Source organism: Mus musculus, chromosome 1, assembly GCF_000001635.26.
Source record: "Mus musculus strain C57BL/6J chromosome 1, GRCm38.p6 C57BL/6J".
NCBI classification, from domain to species: Eukaryota; Metazoa; Chordata; class Mammalia; order Rodentia; family Muridae; genus Mus; species Mus musculus.
The window spans coordinates 134,891,207-134,910,859 of NC_000067.6; the positions used below are offsets into that span (position 1 = coordinate 134,891,207).

Genomic DNA, 19,653 nt, shown 5'->3' on the forward strand with positions numbered 1-19,653 from the left:
AATTTTCTACTTGGGGCATCATATTCAGTGTTCATAAATACTGAGCTATGAATATTTCAGATTTCAGACTTGGGTTGGAGATGCCCAGCCTATAGCTGCCTCCTGATACTCTACACTGAGCTGCCTTTATGAGTCACAGAGAAGATGCTTTAAGAAACAGCAAGTCCTTCAAACATGTGAAACAGTGAGAAAATCACTACACCAGTTCTAATGCTTATGGCCTCTTGACAAACAGTCCAGTGGAATCTCCATGTACACCTGTTCTAAAGTATTACTGTGAGGATACATTCAGTAAATGCCCTTGGGTCACACTCACGCTGAGGACTAACAGGAATGATCTCCCTTTGAGGAGGAGGAGGGAAGCCAGGCAGGTTACTTCTAGAAAACACAGGAACAATCACATACTCTGTATAGTCTAAGAATGAGACCAGGATTCGGGAGTTATGTAAGAAAGACAGGACCATGTGTCTGGAGTCTAGAAAATCAAGAGACGCGGGGATAAGAATCTCAGGGTTCTACATTGTTTGAAGTGAGGCTGATAGGACTGCTTATAGTTAAAATGGAGCAATCATTGCCATTACAGATTGTTCTTAGAGGAGTCCATATGCCAAGAACTTAGCAGTTAAAAGACCCAGAGTTGAAACATAGTAAAATATTTCATATCTCACCATAGACAGGGACCTTAGGTCTCTCCAAGTTCATTTGTCATCAAGAGCAATTACCTTTCTTCACTTCCTGTTTCTTTAGGGGCTTGAGCACAAGTAGACACAGATGACTGGGTTGTGTTTATTTGGCTTCAGTACTTTTACAGAGAGAATAAGCCGTGGAGCAAGGAGCTGGAGGACATCACAGCCCCAGCGCAGTCCTGGACACTGACCAGAGCCTTCAAGCCTGTGCTAGGCACCCAGCCACCTGATCTCATTGCCCTTTTAGAGGTTCAGGCTCACTAACCAGTTTGTTCCGGATATCCATGTCACAGAGTGCTTCTGCCAGGATGGAGCAAGCCTCTTTTACTCCCCAGTGTGCAGCTGCATGAAGAGGAGTCCAGCCGTCATGATCCTGAACATTGAGTTCATAGCCAGCCTGAATGAGAAGCCTAGAAGAAAACGCAAAAGGGACACTTATGGCCTGATTTTAAAGTTTTCCAACAAACAACCTATCACTCCACTAATACCTCAAACACCCTGTGATTTCTTCTGCCTTCTAAGGGATAATCTATAATGCATATTACTACTTTGAGCATCGCTTACAATCTTCACTGAACTGTAAGGTTATACATATGGCATTCCCTACACATATCCATGTTACACTGTGCTGGTTAGTCTTTCTCAACTTGACACAAACATGTATTTTGGAAATCTTGTCAACACTAAACACCAAGAGTCAGATAGTCAGATAAGGCATGAATATAAGAAAAGAAAAATAGTAGAGTCAAATTCTCTTTTCTTGCTTTTTTCAATTACATTTTAAGTTGATTTCTTTGGTATGCTTGAGTGTGTGTGTGTGTGTGTGTGTGTGTGCGTGTGTGCATGTGTGTGTGTGTGTGTTTGTGTGCGGCAGGGGTGGGTGGGTGGTGGGTACATACGTGCCACAGGACACAAGTGGAGGTAGGAGGACAACTTGGAGGATTCAGCCTCTCTTTCTACCATGTAGGGGATTGAATTCACATCATCAGGTTCAGCAGCAGATGCTTTTACCCAAGGAGCCATCTACACACACACACACACACACACACACACACACACAAGCACGAGTGCATGTATGCAGGCATGTACCACTCTAATTCTCTTACGAAAGCTGGATATTGCATACTCAAGATCTATAATTCACCTAATGAGCCCAGAAATTGTCCAAATCATAAAACCAGAAGGGTCATAAGTCTGTACAGTCATAGAGGAGGAGGTTTCAGGAGAACCAATGACAAGTCACAGAGCTGAACAGGGTCTTCCTGTGTCTCTGTGCCTCAAGTCTACCTAACATCACACATATGAGGAAGAGCAACAGTAATAGCTCCCTTCCGGAAGACCACCTATGAAGGAACACCAGCAAACCAAGAGGAAACTGACAACAAGAAAATACATCATGGCTAAAAGTTCCTGCTTCTAAAACTCACATCACCTTCTCCCAGTACCCAGCTCCATACCTGAGGACTTCAGAGTAACCCTTGGCAGCAGCTACATGCAGGGCAGTGGCCCCTGAGCGAGCCTGCCTCACATCTTCTATTCTTCCGCTGTTGAGCCACTGGCGGGCATCCTGCAACATCTGCTGTTCTTCCTCCTTCCTTGACTGCTCTAGATCAACGCCTGCAGAAGGCAGACCCCAGAAAGCAGCGTTACTAAAGTTCTGCCCAAGTCTGACAAGATATTTCATCAGGTTAATAACATACAAATATTACCACAAAGAACAGTTCCCTCATCAAGCTGGTAATTCATCAAATCTGAGGCAATGCCATTCATATTACAAAATTGCCAAGGCTAAATAAGCCAGGCTAAATAAAACACTATGTGATGCACACTCATGAGGAGCACACACCTAATGCTTTACAACAGAACATAAAAACCAGAGGAGATACTATTTTTACTTTGCAATATTTACAAGAAGTTATAAATGCTAAAGTCCTTTAACACGTTATATGATCTTAGTTTCCCAGCACTCTGGTGGGGTAACTATAAGGCCCACTTGCCATATGAGGAACTCAACACAGGATGCTTTGCATATGGCCCCAAACACATCAGTGGCAGAGCTGCCATTAGAACTCCTGGATGCTCTTGGCACGTCTCTTTTCCACTCGTTACGCTACAAGAATACTATCAAAGTCTTCATTTCAGGTAGGACGCACTGTAGACACGTGAACTCCTTCTGAAGCCCATTTCCATATGCACTCATATATGCTTACCTGAAGCCCAAGGAGCAATCTGGTGATTAGAAAGTGATCTGAGGCCAACGCTATAGTCTACTTTTAAGGCAATGTAGACTTTGTTTCCCTTACAATCATATGGCTATATCCCTTTAGTCATCAACTCTCCAAAAGCTACGCCAGTAAAGAAGGACTTTAAGAAAGGACATTCTTTATTATACAAAATAATGAAATGTTCTGAACACAAACACACCCATTCAAAAGGTTTCATACTCATAAGCAGACTTTATCAGTGCTGTTAGTCTTAAATAAGCTCTTAATAAGCCAGTGTGGGCTGCTGAAGAGTTGCCTATCTAGTATGGGAAATGCATAGGGTGGAGAGGACGCCCACTTAGACACAGTAGGGGTTACCAGTGCTGTGAAGTGAAACACACATATGAATGCTTGTTTCAACAAAGCATTCAAGGAAGAGTCAGAATTCAAAATAAAAAAGTTGGTTTTCAAACTAAACTTATTTTTAAAGTTGTAAACTATAAAACATTTTAGGAGATGAATGGGAGTTGGAGAGATGGCTCAGCAGTTAAGAACACTGGCTGCTCTTCCAAAGGTCCTGAGTTCAATTCCCAGCACCCACATAGCAGCTCACAACTGTAGTCCTATGGGATCTGATGCCCTCTTCTGATGTGCAGATGTACAGTTAGACAAAATATACATATTTATAAAATAATTAAATCTTTAAAAAACAATAACAACAATACATTTTAGGAGCTAATGAGTGGGGTGGGAGGATAAACTGAGCCTAGAAAACTTTTAATTCAGTAAAGCACAAAGCCAAACCTGGACCTCAGTAACGGCACAACCTAGAGTATCCGCCACTTAGGGCAAGCACAGCATACGTTCTATAAAGGGTAGACACTTAATGTCACCCTCAGATTTACCAGCCCTCCAGTCTGCCAGCACTACTCAGTTCTGCTGATGCAGCATCAGAGCAGCCTGGACCAATAAACAAGCCCATGTTCCACAGGACAGCACCAGGAAAGGCCACTAAAGCTTTGGAAATAACTCTGGGGGCTTAGAAGAACCTTCCCTGTCTCCAGTCATTACAGATCCCATCCAGAGTTTCATGACAATTTTATCAGAATTCTAAGACCTGCTGTCCACATGTATTCAATAATTTTAAATTGAAAGACTTCAAAGTCTAACCTAGGTGTGGTGTAGCATGTCTGAAATACTGGCATGGAGAAAGAAGATTCGAGGCAGCTGTCCATGGACTTCCTGGACAAGCCAGTGGATAAAATGGAAACAAAATGACTTTAGGTGTGTGATAGGAGAGGCCCACCCTAAAACTACAAAATAGGAACACACAATTTCAGAATATATTCTTCTTGGTTAGGTTTCTTACCTCAAGAAACTTCTAGAACCAGGTATGGTGACTCACACCTGTAATCTCAACAAAGGGAAGCAGAGGCAGGAGGATTGCTGCAAGTCTGAGGAGAACCCCAGCTACAGGGTGAGCTCTAGGGCACATGGGGCTATGAAAACCCTATCTCTTAAAAACTCAAACAAACAAAAGAAACTATCAGAATAGTTTCCACAGTGACTCTGACTAAAGACCCTTTCAGAGGTCCTTTTTTGTTTGTTTGTTTGGTTGGTTTTGGTTTTTTTGTTGTTTGTTTTGTTTTGTTTTTTCCAGACAGGGTTTCTCGAGACAGGGTTTCTCTGTTTAGCCCTGGCTGTCCTAGAACTTACTCTGTAGACCAGGCTGTCCTTGAACTCAGAAATCTGCCTGCCTCTGCCTCCCAAGTGCTGGGATTAAAGGCGTGTGCCAACACTGCCCAGCCTTCAGAGGTCTTAATAAATAGTTCACAGCACCACCTGCAGGTTCCCGGGGAAAAGAATATGACCCAAAGTCAGAGTGTGGATTTGGCCATACTGTGTCCCCCAGCCTTTCTTCAAGCTATCCTGTGCAACAGAGATAATACAAGGTACACACTCAGAAAGAACAGTCCATGGAACAGTCCACGATCCTCCTCAGGCCAACCCTAGCTACAGGATGGATACACAAGCTCAGAACAGCAAAGACAAGGAAAGCCTGGTCATCCTCCGGGCATCTGGCCTGTGCGTGTGAGTTACTAAGATGAACATGACACTGGTAATGACGACTAATGCTCTGCGGACAGAAGTCATCCTGCCCTGTCACATGATAAGGAAGAGGGATCACGGTCTGGAAGGGGCACTGTGAGGAGAGCCTCTGCAGGCTGCTCAGGCTCCTAGGTTACCTTGTTTCTTTACTTGTTCCAGAAGAAGGTCTTTCATGGCTGGCTCCTCTGCAAGGTCAGAAGGAACTTCACCTTCACTGTTCACAATACCCACACTGGCTCCATGGCTAATAAAATACCTGCATGGCAAAAATCAATATTATCTCTGTCAATTTGATATCACTTTGTACTGTGTGTCTTAAGTTCAATGTACAGCAAGGCATATTTGGGGTTTTAAATATGGTGCAGATGAGATGTTTCATTTTTCATTTATTATTAATTTCACACCCTAGTAGCCTATGATAATTAGGACCGTAAGTTTCTCCATTTCCCAACAAGAGCAATGTCAAGATTTCCTACATATCAATTCTTGCATTTCTGGAAATACTAAGTCTTTCTAAATACTATGGGGAGCAAGGTGGGTGTGCTGCCCACAGCTGTAATCCGAGCACTTGGAATGCAGAGGCAGGAGGAGTTCAAGGTTGAGGCCAGCCTGGCCTATGTGCTGAGTTTAAGACTAGCCTATACTACAAAGTGGGACCTTGCTTTATGGGGTAAAATAGGGCGGGCATGTAGTCCTCATGCCTGCAAACTCCTAGGATCCAACTGAATTTTCAGAAAGATATACTATACTTCAAGTATATAAATAAGAACACTCAAAAATGATGTAACCAGTTCTCATGAAAAACATATACAGCATCAGGTGAAGTTTACTTAGTACTGTTATAGGTGTGAAAACTGAAGAATAAAAGCATGTATTAGAATTTGCACAAACTATGCTTCCAAAAAACAAGCCATCTATATAAATCTGCATTCATAAAGGAAACTAAATTACTAAAGAAGAAACATTTAAAATGTGAAGCAGATTCTGAATCAATCCATACAGAATATTGGAGAAGAGCCAGTAACTTCAGTGCCTTACCAGCATCTTTTAGTTTTCAAACTGCTTCTCTCTCTACTCTAATTCTGCCTTCCTCCCTCCTCCCCACTCTTGCACACATATGCAAACAGATCAATCTTAAACAAAGTTATGATGATGACAACATAAATACAGCTAAGTACTCTACCCTTTAAGAAACTGAGGCTCCCAAAAATAAATAAATGAATAAATAGCTGGGCAGTGGTGGCGCACACCTTTAATCCCAGCACTTGGGAGGCAGAGGCAGGCGGATTTCTGAGTTCGAGGCCAGCCTGGTCTACAAAGTGAATTCCAGGACAGCCAGGGCTATAAAGAGAAACCCTGTCTCCAAAAAAAAAAAAAAAAAAAAAGGCTTTAAGTCTGAGAGAAGACTTAGCTGAGGGGAGGGTTGTCAACAAGACCAACCATGTGACTTCAGTCCCCACATGGTGGAAGGGGACAAAGGATCCCTACAAGTGGCTCTCTGACTTTTATATGCAGACCATTACACACACATACACACAAACTAAATAGTTAAAAAAAATTTTAAAGAACCAAGGTTCAAATATGTTAAGTAATTTTCATAAGAAAAAATTTAAGTAAGAAAAAAAGTGATTTTCTCAAAATTACATAACTAGTACATGGCAGAAGCTATTAGCCTCAGTCCCTTAAGTCCAAATCAAATTAGTTTAGGCCAGTTAGAATCCCAATAATTCTAAGAGTACTATCAGATACTCAGAAATATTTAAAAGAGAAAGAAAAACTATGTAAATTATATTCATTCAACAATTCAATAAACATCAACAATTCAATCAATATTTATTGAGCTACTATGATATTTAAAAAAAACACATTTTAGATGGGTTAGACTTAAAATAAAATTAATATATCTATGGCCAGTGAATTTGAGAGTTCGAAAAGAAGAGGAAAAAGCAATAAAAATGAAATTAAAAGCCTAACTTTAGCCAGGCGTGGTGGTGCACGCCTTTAATCCCAGTACTTGGTAGGCAGAGGCAGGCAGATTTCTGAGTTCAAGGCTAGCCTGGTCTACAAAGTGAGTTCCAGGACAGCCAGGACTACAGAGAAACCCTGTCTTGAAAAAACAAACAAACAAACAAACAAACAAGGCCTAATTTTGCTTTCTCAGTGCCTGGTATAATAATAAAGCCTCAATAAATGCTGACATATCAGCTCTACATATCTACAACTATGGTGGCTTGAATAAGTATGACCCTAATAGGCTCGTAAATTTGAATAATTGGTCACTAGAGAGTGGCAGTATTTGAAAGGATTAGAAGGTATGGCCTTGTTAAAGAAAGTGTGTCACTGAGAGTGGGCTTTGTCTCTGTCTCTCTCCTCACTCCTCTCTCTCTCTCTTTTCTGTTGCCTGCAGATCCAGATGCAGAACACTCAGCTAGTTCTCCAGCACCATGTCTGCCTATGTGCTGCCATGCTTCCTGCCTGACGACAACAGACTAAACCTCTGAAATGTAAGCCAGCCCCAATGAAATCTTTTCTCTTATAAGAGTTGCTGTGGTCATGGTGTCTCTTCACAGCAATAGAACACTGACTAAGACACAGTTCCATGGCCTATCTTCTCTCAGAGACTCAGAGAAAGACACCTTACTCAATTCTAAAGCTCTTCGCTGCTATCTGTATTTTTAAATCTACAGAATAGCACCATTGTATCTAATTATTCCTTCATTTCTCTATAGCCAATAGTTTTTCTTTTCTGGTTTCTTCCCCTCAAGCCAAGTGAGCATTCAACCATAAATCCTGTACACTGAAAATAAAATCAATATATAAATAGTATATACACATAAGTACATGATAAATGTTGGTTGCCCTGAAATCCATACTGCACTCAAACACAATCGTTTACTAGTCCCCATCCCTGCACATCCAGCCCTGCTCCACGGGATAGGCTTCTTCCTATAAGTGGATGGAACATACGCCCTTCTCCTCTCCCTTGTAGACACCTCTCACATCTTTCAAGGTCCATTTCAAATTTTATGCCTTCAAGAATTTTGCCTGTTCCCAACTGAATTCTATCTTTCCTTCCATTAATGCTACTTGCCTGCCCCTGCAAACATTAGCTGCAGCTCTTCCATGGCAGACACTGGATCTTGATGCTTTCTCTCTTACATTCTATGAATGTTTCTTGAATTAAATATCTTGGTTTCTGTTCTAACATTTATCCATCCCTTAATGGGTCAGGCACAACATCCTCAGGTTACATAGGCTGCGCATCGCCCTTTTCTGTTTTGGGGATAATAATCAAGAAAAGTGGTTTCTACCAAGGAATATAGCTTTCTATTTTCCACACCCCCCCCATTCATAGGAGAGAAATAAAACCTTTTAGCACTACACTTATACTGAACACGAGTAAACATTAGCATATGACCTAGTAAGCAGCAGGAAACGGGAGGAGCCTGCTAACTGTCAGAGGCTCAGAATTGCCATGAGAGCCATAGATGTCCCTGGAAAGACCAGCTGAGCATTGGTCAAAGGTACTTTGCTACTGTTTTCTAAAATTTATCTATTTCCTTACTTATTCGCTTATTTATTGGTGTATGTGCATATGAGTATGCTACAGAACATACAAGAGAGCCAAATGAAACGTCCAGGAATCAGTTCTTTCCCACCACCTGAGTTCCAAGGGTGCTCAGATTTGGTGGTAAGAGCCTTTGCTTGTTGAGTCATTTCACTGGCTCCCTTTGCTATTCTATTAAGAGGGGAAAAAAGGACAGAAATAAAAATATGTTTTCAAAAAAGCTCGAAATATACTAGCATTGCGATAAATTAGTCATGCTAAATGCTTAGACCAATCTGTTGCTTCTGAATTAAACACTACTAGGAATAATGCAGCTAACTAGTATTCTCCTTGAACTCAAAATGAGGAAAGAAACACACACACACACACACACACACACACACACACACACACACACACACGTGCACACACGCATGCACACACCATCCATACAGAGTAAAATATGTGGCAATAAAGGATCACCAAGGATCATGAAATAGCATGGCCCTGGGTCTCCTCAAATAGCCAGGCTCTCTGCCCTTCATCCCCCTCCCTTGAAGGCTAGTGCTGGCAATTATCCTAGAAATAAATTTAAGGTATCAGTTCTTCAAAACACAAACAGATGCCAATGTAGAGAAAGAGCACATCTGTGACCCTAGCACTTGGGCTACTGAGGCAGAAGGATTCAAGTTCAAGGGCTGCCTTGACTAAATGGAGCCCATGATCACCTAGAGCTATACGGTGATACCCTGCCCCTCACTAATTTTTCAAAATTATTTTTACTATCTTGTATGTGTGGGTGTTTTGTCCCAGTGAATGTTCGTATACCTCATGTGTGCACAGCTCCTGGAAGCCAGAAGAAGGGCCGGATGCCCTGGAACTGTAATGAATAGAGGATTGAAGGAAGCCATGTGAGTGCTACAGACCCAGCTCAGGTCCTGGGTAAGAGCAGCCAGTACTCAGTTTCTGAGCCATGGCTCTGTTTCAATCCCCAGGTAATAATCATGTTATTTCTCTGACCTGTTGTATAAAAGTATCACAAATAAAGACAGTAAAATAAACACCTGTCTAATATAATATGTTTTACATGGTAAAGTGAGGCATGCTGTCTCTAGCCCCACCCACATCTGCAGTGGAGCCCAGTGGGTCAGACATTCATATGCAGAATCTGTGATGGTCACCAATAAGCTTATTCCAGTCAAGGTAATATTTGATTGAGCAAAGGATTTCTAATTTTAAATTTATTTCTGAAGAACTATGTTTGTCTTTAAAAATGAATTAAAGAAACCGCAAAATGCATTACAATAATTCTCTCTATGCAGCTTCCCAGAAAGATACCACCACATATTATTCTAATTTTAAGACTCAGCTGGCCTTAGATGAGTGAGAAAGGAAAGAAAAATGGATTAAAAATGACTTCTTGAATGTAATGAGATTTTGTGGCTTAATCACAAACATTCCACCTAAAGGCACACTCAAATACAAATGAGAAGCTGATATGCCTTGTTTCTTAAATAAATGTTCTAAGTCCAAAATGGACACCTTGGCGCCTCTGCACTGGAACACCAACATTAGTGAGTATAATGAGAACCAGAGCTTTTCTATGGCCTGCAATGGAGGCAGTCTAGGTGATGTGGAGCTTACAGAGCAGGGAGAGGAATGAAGAACCAGGAAAACTCTGCTACCCAGAGGTTTGGCTTTGGGACCAATCCAGTTATCTACCGTCTTAAGCAGCAGCCTCGTCCACCCACTGCACTTGGGCCTCATGTGCCTCCCTCTGACACTCTCTGGGCTTAACTTCTCCAACTGAGAACCCCTGGGTCAGAAGGAAGCCCAGACACGTAGAGATGCCCCAGGAAACCTGGGCAAATGCAATTCTCAGACCTCTACATGGCTGCCTGCTTTTTACTAAGGAAAAAAAATGTGCTAGCTCCAATCATATCATTTAAAAAGGCTTAACCGACTGGTTTTCAAAAGACCATAGACTATCCTTATCAGATTTACTTTAGCAATCAAAATATTGCAAATTTTAAAGATGTTTCAATGTCCAAGTTTCTTTCCCAAGTAGAAATAAAATCCTGATCATCCTTCCATATACTAAATACCTACTTTGCTTCTCATACAGTAGGTGCCATGTGATCAGAATTCTTCTACCCTACGCAGGAACTGTTAACGTCTTAAACGCAGTCATTTAACCAATGTGGAGCACGCTGCCAATCACTACTTTGCCTTGGTTCCATCTGTTCCAGCTAAGAATTTGCTATTTACTGCAATAATATTTATAAAGACAAACAAACAAAAAGCAGGTTTACAGAAAAGTTAAAAAAACAAACAAACAAACTACAACTCCCATGCTTGTGTTCTGCTGTTTGGAAAGTAGCCAGACAGCATGCCAGGCTGATGCTGCCTCTGAATAGTCCAGAAATTATGAACTATACAAAAACAGAAGCAAACAAAAATTGGAGCTAAGAACTGTGCATTGAGATACAAAGCACAGTGTCAGCTAGCTCTTAATAGTCAATTTTCTGCTTTTGTAATTTAGAGAAATTTATAACTATTTGTGAAATTCCATTTCTGGGAAGCAGAGGAGGAATGTGCATCAAACCCACAACGCCGCTCACTCACTCTGCTATGTTGAGATAACCACAGGAAGCTGCTGCATGCAGGGGTGTCCAGCCCTCGTTGTCCTGCTGGTTTACATTGGCTCTGTTCTCCACCAGAAACTTCACCATGTCCAAATTTTCATCAATACAGGCCTGAAAAGAAAAGCCCATTGATTCATTCAACAAGCATTTACTGAGTTCTATTTTGTCCAGACACTGCTCTGGACAACAGCAGTGACTAGCAGTTCTGATGCACTACTCATTTTTCCTAGTAAGTGTCTGAAATATGACTTCCAACTTAGAAGCACTATTAGATATTATTTTCAGTATTAATGGGATTAACTATGAAATGATCTCTACAGTGCTGTAAATGGGTAAGCTATTGCAGCATTGTGTTATAAAGGAAAGCGTGTTAGAAATGTTCTCATGTGGTTTTCTAAATGGCTTTGGATGATACAGGAAAGTGTATTTGTAGGTGCAGGCAGATACTGTTCTCTGCCTTTATCACAGCAAGTAGGGAAAACACAGGTTTGTTGTTGTCATTGTTGTTATTGTTGTTGTTGTTGTTGTTGAATAAAGGGCTTTAAATCTTTAATAAGCTTAAAAATAATCAAAATGAAATCTGTTTGATCCAGACATGGTGGGACATAACTGTAACGCCAGCATTTGGGAGGGAACAGAAGAGCTCAAGGCTGAGGTTGGTTATGCAGTGATGCTCTATTTCATAAATAAATAAATAAGTAAATAAACAAACAGGGCTAGTTCCATTTCCAGAATCTAGGTAAAACAGCTGGCACAGTGGCATATACTTATAATTCCAGCGCTAGGAGGCAGACATAGGCAGATTTGTAGTTCTCATTGGCTGACCAGCCTCGCCTACTAGTAAGCTCCAGGCCAGTGAGAGACCCTGCCTCAAAAAACAAAGATGCACATCACATGAGATTGTCCTCAGGTTGCACCAAGATTGCCTTTAGGCTTCTACATGCACACACACACACACACACACACACACAGAGAGAGAGAGAGAGAGAGAGAGAGAGAGAGAGAGAGAGAGAGAGAGAGAGAGAGAGAGAGAGAGAGAGAGAGAGAGAGAGAGACAGAAGGGAGAGAGGAGAGGCGGGAGGAAGGAAGAAGAGAAACGAAAAGGCTACTTTAACACAGAATAAAAAGGAAGCTGGCATGATGGTACATGCCTTTAATCCAGCACTGGGGAGAGAGAGGCAGGCATGGTTTAAGGCCAACATGGTTTAAGGTTTACATGTGAGGTCCAGGACAGCCAGGGATATACAAAGAGACCTTGTCTCAACAATAAAAACAAAAAAGAAAAGAAAAATAAATAGTTGACAGGGATAATTATTCAGGCTCAGACAGTTCCCAAGAAAACTTGCCTGTGAATCTCCTCCTTCATATTTCAAATAAATAGTTAAAATATTAGAATTAGTACAGCTTAAGGTCAGGGATGGTGATTCCCCCAGATGTTCTTTTATTATTGAGGATAGTTTTCGCTATCCTGGGTTTTTGGTTATTCCAAATGAATTTGAGAATTGCTCTTTCTAACTCTATAAAGAATTGAGTTGGAATTTTGATGGAGATTGCATTGAATCTGTAGATTGCTTTCTACAAGATGGCCATTTTTACTATATTAATCCTGCCAATCTTGTACTACAGAGCAATAGGGAGAACTGCATGGTATGAAGAACTCAAGAAGGTGGACTCCAGAAAGTCAAATAACCCCATTAAAAAATGGGGCTCAGAGCTAAACAAAGAATTCTCACCTGAGGAATACTGAATGGCTGAGAAGCACCTGAAAAAATGTTCAGCATCCTTAATCATCAGGGAAATGCAAATCAAAACAACCCTGAGATTCCATCTCACACCAGTCAGAATGGCTAAGATCAAAAATTCAGGTGACAGCAGCTGCTGGCATGTGGAGAAAGAGGAACACTCCTCCATTGTTGGTGGGATTGCAAGCTTGTACAACCACTCTGGAAATCAGTCTGGTGGTTCCTCAGAAAATTGGACATAATACTACCCACAATACCTCTCCTGGGCATATATCCAGAAGATGTTCCAACTGGTAAGAAAGACACATGCTAGCCAGGTGTGGTGGCGCACGCCTTTAATCCCAGCACTTGGGAGGCAGAGGCAGGTGGATTTCTGAGTTCAAGGCCAGCCTGGTCTACAGAGTGAGTTCCAGGACAGCCAGGGCTACACAGAGAAACCCTGTCTCGAAAAACCAAAAAAAAAAAAAAAAAAAGACACATGCACATGCTCCACTAAGTTCATAGCAGCCTTATTTATAATAGCCAGAAGCTGGAAAGAACCCAGATGCCCCTCAACAGAGGAATGGATACAAAAAATGTGGTACATTTACACAATGGAGTACTACTCAGCTATTAAAAAGAATGAATTTATGAAATTCCTAGGCAAATGGATGGACCTGGAGGGCATCATCCTGAGTGAGGTAACCCAATCACAAAAGAACTCAAATGATATGTACTCACTGATAAGTCGATATTAGCCCAGAAACTTAGAATACCCAAGATATAAGATACAATTTGCTAAACACATGAAACTCAAGAAGAACGAAGACCAAAGTGTGGACACTTTGCCCCTTCTTAGAATTGGGAACAAAACACCCATGGAAGGAGTTACAGAGACAAAGTTTCGAGCTGAGACAAAAGGATGGACCATCTAAAGACTGCCATATCCAGGAATCCATCCCATAATCAGCCTTCAAACACTGACACCATTGCATACACTGATTTTGCTGAAAGGACCCTGATATAGTTGTCTCTTGTGAGACTATGCCGGGGCCTAGCAAACACAGAAGTGGATGCTCACAGTCAGCTATTGGATGGATCACAGGGCCCCCAATGGAGGAGCTAGAGAAAGTACCCAAGGAGCTAAAGGGATCTGCAACCCTATAGGTGGAACAACAATATGAACTAACCAGTACCCCTGGAGCTCGTGTCTCTAGCTGCATATGAATCAGAAAATGGCCTAGTTGGCCATCAGTGGAAAGAGAGGCCCATTGGTCGTGCAAACTTTATATGCCTCAGTACAGGGGAACGCCAGGGCCAAGAAGTGGGAGTGGGTGGGTAGGGGAGTGGGGGGGAGGGTATGGGGGATTTTTGGGATAGCACTGGAAATGTAAATGAGGAAAATACCTAATAAAAAAGAAAAAAAAAGAATTGACAAATGGGACCTCATAAAATTGCAAAGGACACTGTCAATAGGACAAAACAGCAACCAACAGATTGGGAGAGGATCTTTACCAATCCTATATCTGATAGAGGGCTAATATCCAATATATACAAAGAACTAGAGAAGTTAGACTCCAAAGAACCAAATAACTCTATTAAAAATGAGAAACAGAGCTAAACAGAGAATTCTCAACTGAGGAAACTCAAATGGCCGAGAAGCACCTAAAAGAAATGTTCAACATCCTTAGTCATTAGGGAAATGCAAATCAAAACAACCCTGAGATTCCACCTCACACCAGTCAGAATGCTAAGATCAAAAACTCAGGTGACAGGAGATGTTAGCAAGGCTGTGGAGAAAGAGGAGCCCTCTTCCATTGCTGGTGGGATTGCAAGCTGGTACAACCACTCTGGAAATCAGTCTGGCGGTTTTTCAGAAAATTGGACATAGTACTACCCGAGGACCAAGCTACACCTCTCCTGGGCATATACCCAGAAATTCTAACCAGTAATAAAAACACATGCTCCACTATGTTCATAGCAGCCTTATTTGTAATAGCCATGAGCTGGAAACAACCCAAATGTCCCTCAACAGAGGAATGGATACAGAAAATGTGGTACATCTACACAATGGAGTACTACTCAGCTATTAAAAACAATGATTTCATGAAATTCGCAGGCAAAAGGATGGATATAGAAAATATCATCCTGAGTGAGGTAACTCAGTCACAAAAGAATACACATGGTATGCACTCACTGATAAGTGGATATTAGGCAAAGAGCATGGAATACTCACGATACAACTCATGGATCACATGAAGCTCAAAAGGAAGGAAGACCAAAGAGTGGATGTTTCAGTCCTACTTAGAAAGGGGGACAAAATAATCAAGGGAAGTAGAGGGTGGGAGGGACTTGAGAGGAAGAGAGAGGGGGAAAGAGGAGAAGAATCAGGTATGGCAGGAGATATAAGATGTACAGAGGGTCAGGAAATTGAACAGAGATATGTAGCAATGGGGGATGGGGAACTGGGGGTAGCAACCAGAAAGCCCCAGATGCCAGGAAGCAAGAGCCTCCTATGACTGTATGGGGATGACATTAGCTGAACTACTCCACAAAGGGGCGGAGGGAAAACCCGTCAAGACCGTATCCAGAGGTTAGGCATGGCCCCCCAGTTGAGGAATGGCCAAAATTTTAGCCCAGAATTGCTCCTGTCTAAAGGAAATCCAGGAACAAAGAATGGAGCAGAGACTGAAGGAAAGGCCATCCAGAGACTGCCCCACCTAGGGATCCATCCCACATGCAGACACTGAACCCGGACCAACTTCTGATGCCAAGAAGTGCTTGCTGACAGGAGCCTGATACAGCTGTCTCCTGAGAGGCTCTGCCAGATCCTGACCAATACAGATCCAGATGCTCACAGCCAACCATTGGACTGAGCACAGGGACCCAATGGAGGAGTTAGGGGAAGGACTGAAGGAGCTGAAGGGGCCTTATCTGGCCTCAATGGGAGGGGAAGCCCTTGGTCCTGTGAAGGCTTGAGGTCTCAGTGTAGAGGAATGCTAGAGAGGTGAGTGGTTGGGTGAAGGAGCAGAGTAAGGGGGGATGGGATAGAGGGTTTGAAGAGGGGAAACTGGGAAAGGGGATAACATTTGAAATGTAAATAAATAAAATATTCCAATTAAAAAACCATTAAAATTAGAATTCATTAGCCAAATAAAATTTGTCTTCTCAATAATATTAGAAAATTGATTGTCTTCTCTTTGTGTTGACATTTGCACTAATGTTGCCAAAGCCATGGTAGGTAAATCTGCTGGTAGATAAATATGCCTTATTTAATCAAGGCAACTGCATCAAGAAACCACTCTACCTAAAATGGACTTTTATGCAGTGATAAAGATTGTTGGTCTAGGGGCTGGAGAAATGGCTGAGTGATTAAGATCACTGGCTGCTCTTCCAGAGGATCCAGGTTTGATTTCCAGCACCCACATGGCAGCTAATAATTATCTGTAACTCTAGTTCCAGGGGAATATCATGCTCTCTTCTGGCCTCCTCTGGTATTGCATGCACATGGTGCACAGACATACAAACAGGCAAAACATCCCATACACAAATCATTTAAAATGATGACTAACAATTAAAACTAAGCCTTTGAGGGGATGTCTTTTTAATGTTCTGTGTGACAAAATGAAGAGCATAATTGAAGTCCTACAATGGCTTCTGCAATATGATGGTTGTTTCTAGGAAAAGTACTTGTGCAGGGCTGCAAGATGAACTAGCCACTTTTCCAAAGATATTATTAATACAGAAAACAGTAACTAACAAAAAAGTATTTGTTATTCAGACATCAAAATGAACAAAGCCACAAAGAAAACTTTTGTTGCTATAATAACATTTGACCATGCAAATGAAAACTGAAATTTTGGGAAGCACGGCTACTGTCAAGAGCTTGACAGTTTCCTGATACTCTTCTGATACTTACACTGGGCTATCTACAGCAGGGGTTCTCCATCTTCCTAACACTGCCACCCTTTAATGCAGTCCCTCAAGTTACGATGATCCCTAACCATAAAATTATTTTGTTATTACTTCATAACTATAATTTTGTATGAATTGTAATATAAGTATCTGATATGCAGGATATCTGATACGCAATCCCCAAAAGGATTAAAACCCACAGGTTGAGAACCACTGGTCTACAAATAGGATCAATTGATAGTATATAATGAACTATATTTATATTCAGAAGATCTACATAAATCAATGAGCCTGTGTTTTCAAATACTAAATACATAGTGTTAGAAAATCAGGCATTGGTAAAAAATTAATTCAAAGAATAAGTTAGATTAATGGATTTTGCTATTGTTTTGTTTTGTAGACAGGGTCTCACTATGTAGCCCTGGCTGGCCTTGAACTCACAGAAATCCACCTGCCTATGATTCCCAACTGCTAGGATCAATGCCATATGCCACCATACCCAGATGATTGATGGGTTTTAATGCAACAGAGTAAGACAGTACATTGATATAATTTCAGTCTCCATTTCCAACAACACTTAACAAACTAACAATGTTGGGGCTATAGTTCAGTTGGCAGAATTTCTGCCTAGCATGCACACCGTTTCTCTGCAGCTTCTTCACCATGGTTTATGACATCAGAGACCATGCAAAGTGGTGTACATCTGTAATCCCAGCACTTGAGAGGTAGAGGCAGGAGGATTAGTTCATCATTCTCATTTGCTGCACAGCAAGTTCAAGGCTAACTTCAGATACATGAGAACCAGAAAGAAAGCAAAATTATTGCTGCTGGAAATTTTAATAACCACCTAAGAACAATACCTATAACTGACTGACCAGTCTATTAAAATACACTTTCTGTTTCCAAGTATATATCCATGTGAGACTCAATTTTCTTCATATACTTCAATTAAAATGTTACAACCATATGTGTGCAGAGAGAGAGAGAGAAAGAGAGAAAGAGAGTGAGCGAGAGAGAGAGTTGGAATAGGGATTAGGCAAAAACAACAATCTCTGAATTACTTTAGATAGAGTACCCCAATTCTGCAAACCATACTCCACTTCCTCTACACAGTGCAGGACAACACGCGGTTAAAAGCATCAGCTTCTGCAGTCAGACAGGACAGGGACCCTAACAAGTTCAGTGTACTCATCCCAGGCGCCAGGAATCTACCCACCTCAGAGGGCTGGGAACATTTCCTGGTGTTGTTTTTAAGCCAATACTTTAACAGCCGCACACACCAAATGTATTTAATCCTCACTCACCATGGCTCTCACTAGTACTTATGGAAGGAAAGTAATTTGATTTAAAAATGTCTGGAAACTAGCCAGATATAGGAATTTGTATGTCTAATTTCAGGAAATTCCTTAATTTTCAGAGTACGTGGCTTCTTGGATACAGGGTTGTACGACTGAACTGGAAAGAAGCCTTGTATCGATGAGCTAAGGACTCGGCAGTCTGACTACCGTGGTCTGCAGTGCCCCTGCTCCGCCCGCCTGCAGGTCCCAGGAGGGTATGACTGGGGTATGGAGGGAGAGGATGCTCCCTGAGATCTTCTCCAGTGAGTAAGGACTAAATTTAGATGTCCTCTGCCCACTCCATCCGCAGCTGTGCTGCTGACTCATGACTGCAGCATGGTCCATGAGCAGAGTCACCCATCTGCAAATCTCTGCCCATGCCTCTACCCAGAGCTATACTGAATTCTCCAGGCAGGAGCTCAATCCTTTCCTTGGGAAGGAAGCTAAACAGCTTTGGGTGTTAACCGTTATAACAACGGGGGAATTTCTTTGCTTCAAGTCAAATCTGTGACTCAAGTGCATTTCCTCTTAGCTTGTATTCCTAAAGATGCACGAGAATATCACTAAAGAAAATTTTGTTTTAAGCTCTGAAATAGAGGTGTGTACTTAATTCTTAGTCCAAAAGAACTATTCCAAAAGTTGCTTGGTAAATAAAGGTTTTCACAATCAACATATAGTAAAGACAAGCTCTAATGGAAAGTGCTCTCTTTTATCAATAATATGGGCACTGTGCTCTTTCTACTGTACCTATCACTGCTCTCTAGATCGAAGGCTGAAGTGGCTTGGGGTTGACTAAAGCCAGAGTTAATCTGGGAGCACAAGGCCTTACAAAACAAAGTCCTCCGGGTCCCAGAATAGCCTCCAACTGTCAGCACCACTGAGTGCCGGCTCTTAGGCTGACCTTGCTGTTGTGTCCCAGGAGAACTCTCAGGCTACCTGTTTTGCCTACAACCAGCCCTTCACAGAGTCCAGCTCTAGGTGCTTACTGACAGAAGCTAGGTTTAGTATAGCCTAACTCCTGCATTTTTTTTATCCTGTGTTTGCCTTACTTTCAATAAATCCTGATGGAAAAGGTGCTGTCCCTTTTAGGGGTCAGGGAACGCCAAAAGACACTGCTAGTTACCTCAGACTGCCCTTAGAACAGAGAGAAAAATTGAAAGCCAGGTGCCTGATAAAGACATTATCTAGGATATATAGGGTACATTTAAAACTCAACAAAAGCAATCTAACTTTAAAAATGGGGGAAGACTTTAACAGACTTGTCTCTGTGTTTTAAAATGGCCAAAAAACATGAGAAAGTACTTAGCATCACCAATTATTATGGAAATGCAAACCAATACCACAGTTGACAGGTCTTTAATCCTAGCACTCAGCAGGCAGCCACAGGCAGATCTCTGAATTCCAGGGCAGCCTGGTCTAAAGAGTGTGTTCTGAAAGTGAGGTTGAACAGTCAAGAGTCTGTCTCAAAAATAAATAAATAGATAAATTA

General features: G+C 41.6%; 1 protein-coding gene across 8 annotated transcripts in view; it reads right to left on the bottom strand.

Annotated features, from left to right (window-relative positions):
• Nucleotides 1–19,653, bottom strand: part of Ppp1r12b (protein phosphatase 1, regulatory subunit 12B) — a 201,306-nt gene that overhangs the window by 136,549 nt on the left and 45,104 nt on the right. For 6 of the 8 annotated variants that reach the window (XR_387177.4, XM_006529707.4, XM_017321277.2 and 3 more), the window contains exons 2-5: nucleotides 11,172–11,302; nucleotides 5,137–5,255; nucleotides 2,144–2,303; nucleotides 952–1,096 (exon numbers count right to left, since the gene is read on the bottom strand). Coding sequence is in view for 7 of the 8 variants with exons in the window: in XM_006529707.4 (XP_006529770.1) it covers nucleotides 952–1,096; nucleotides 2,144–2,303; nucleotides 5,137–5,255; nucleotides 11,172–11,302 (555 nt within the window). In the remaining variant the exon portion in view is untranslated. The remainder of the gene's footprint in view (nucleotides 1–951; nucleotides 1,097–2,143; nucleotides 2,304–5,136; nucleotides 5,256–11,171; nucleotides 11,303–19,653) is intronic. The other 2 variants (XM_017321279.2, NM_001368829.1) reach the window with 1 other exon arrangement.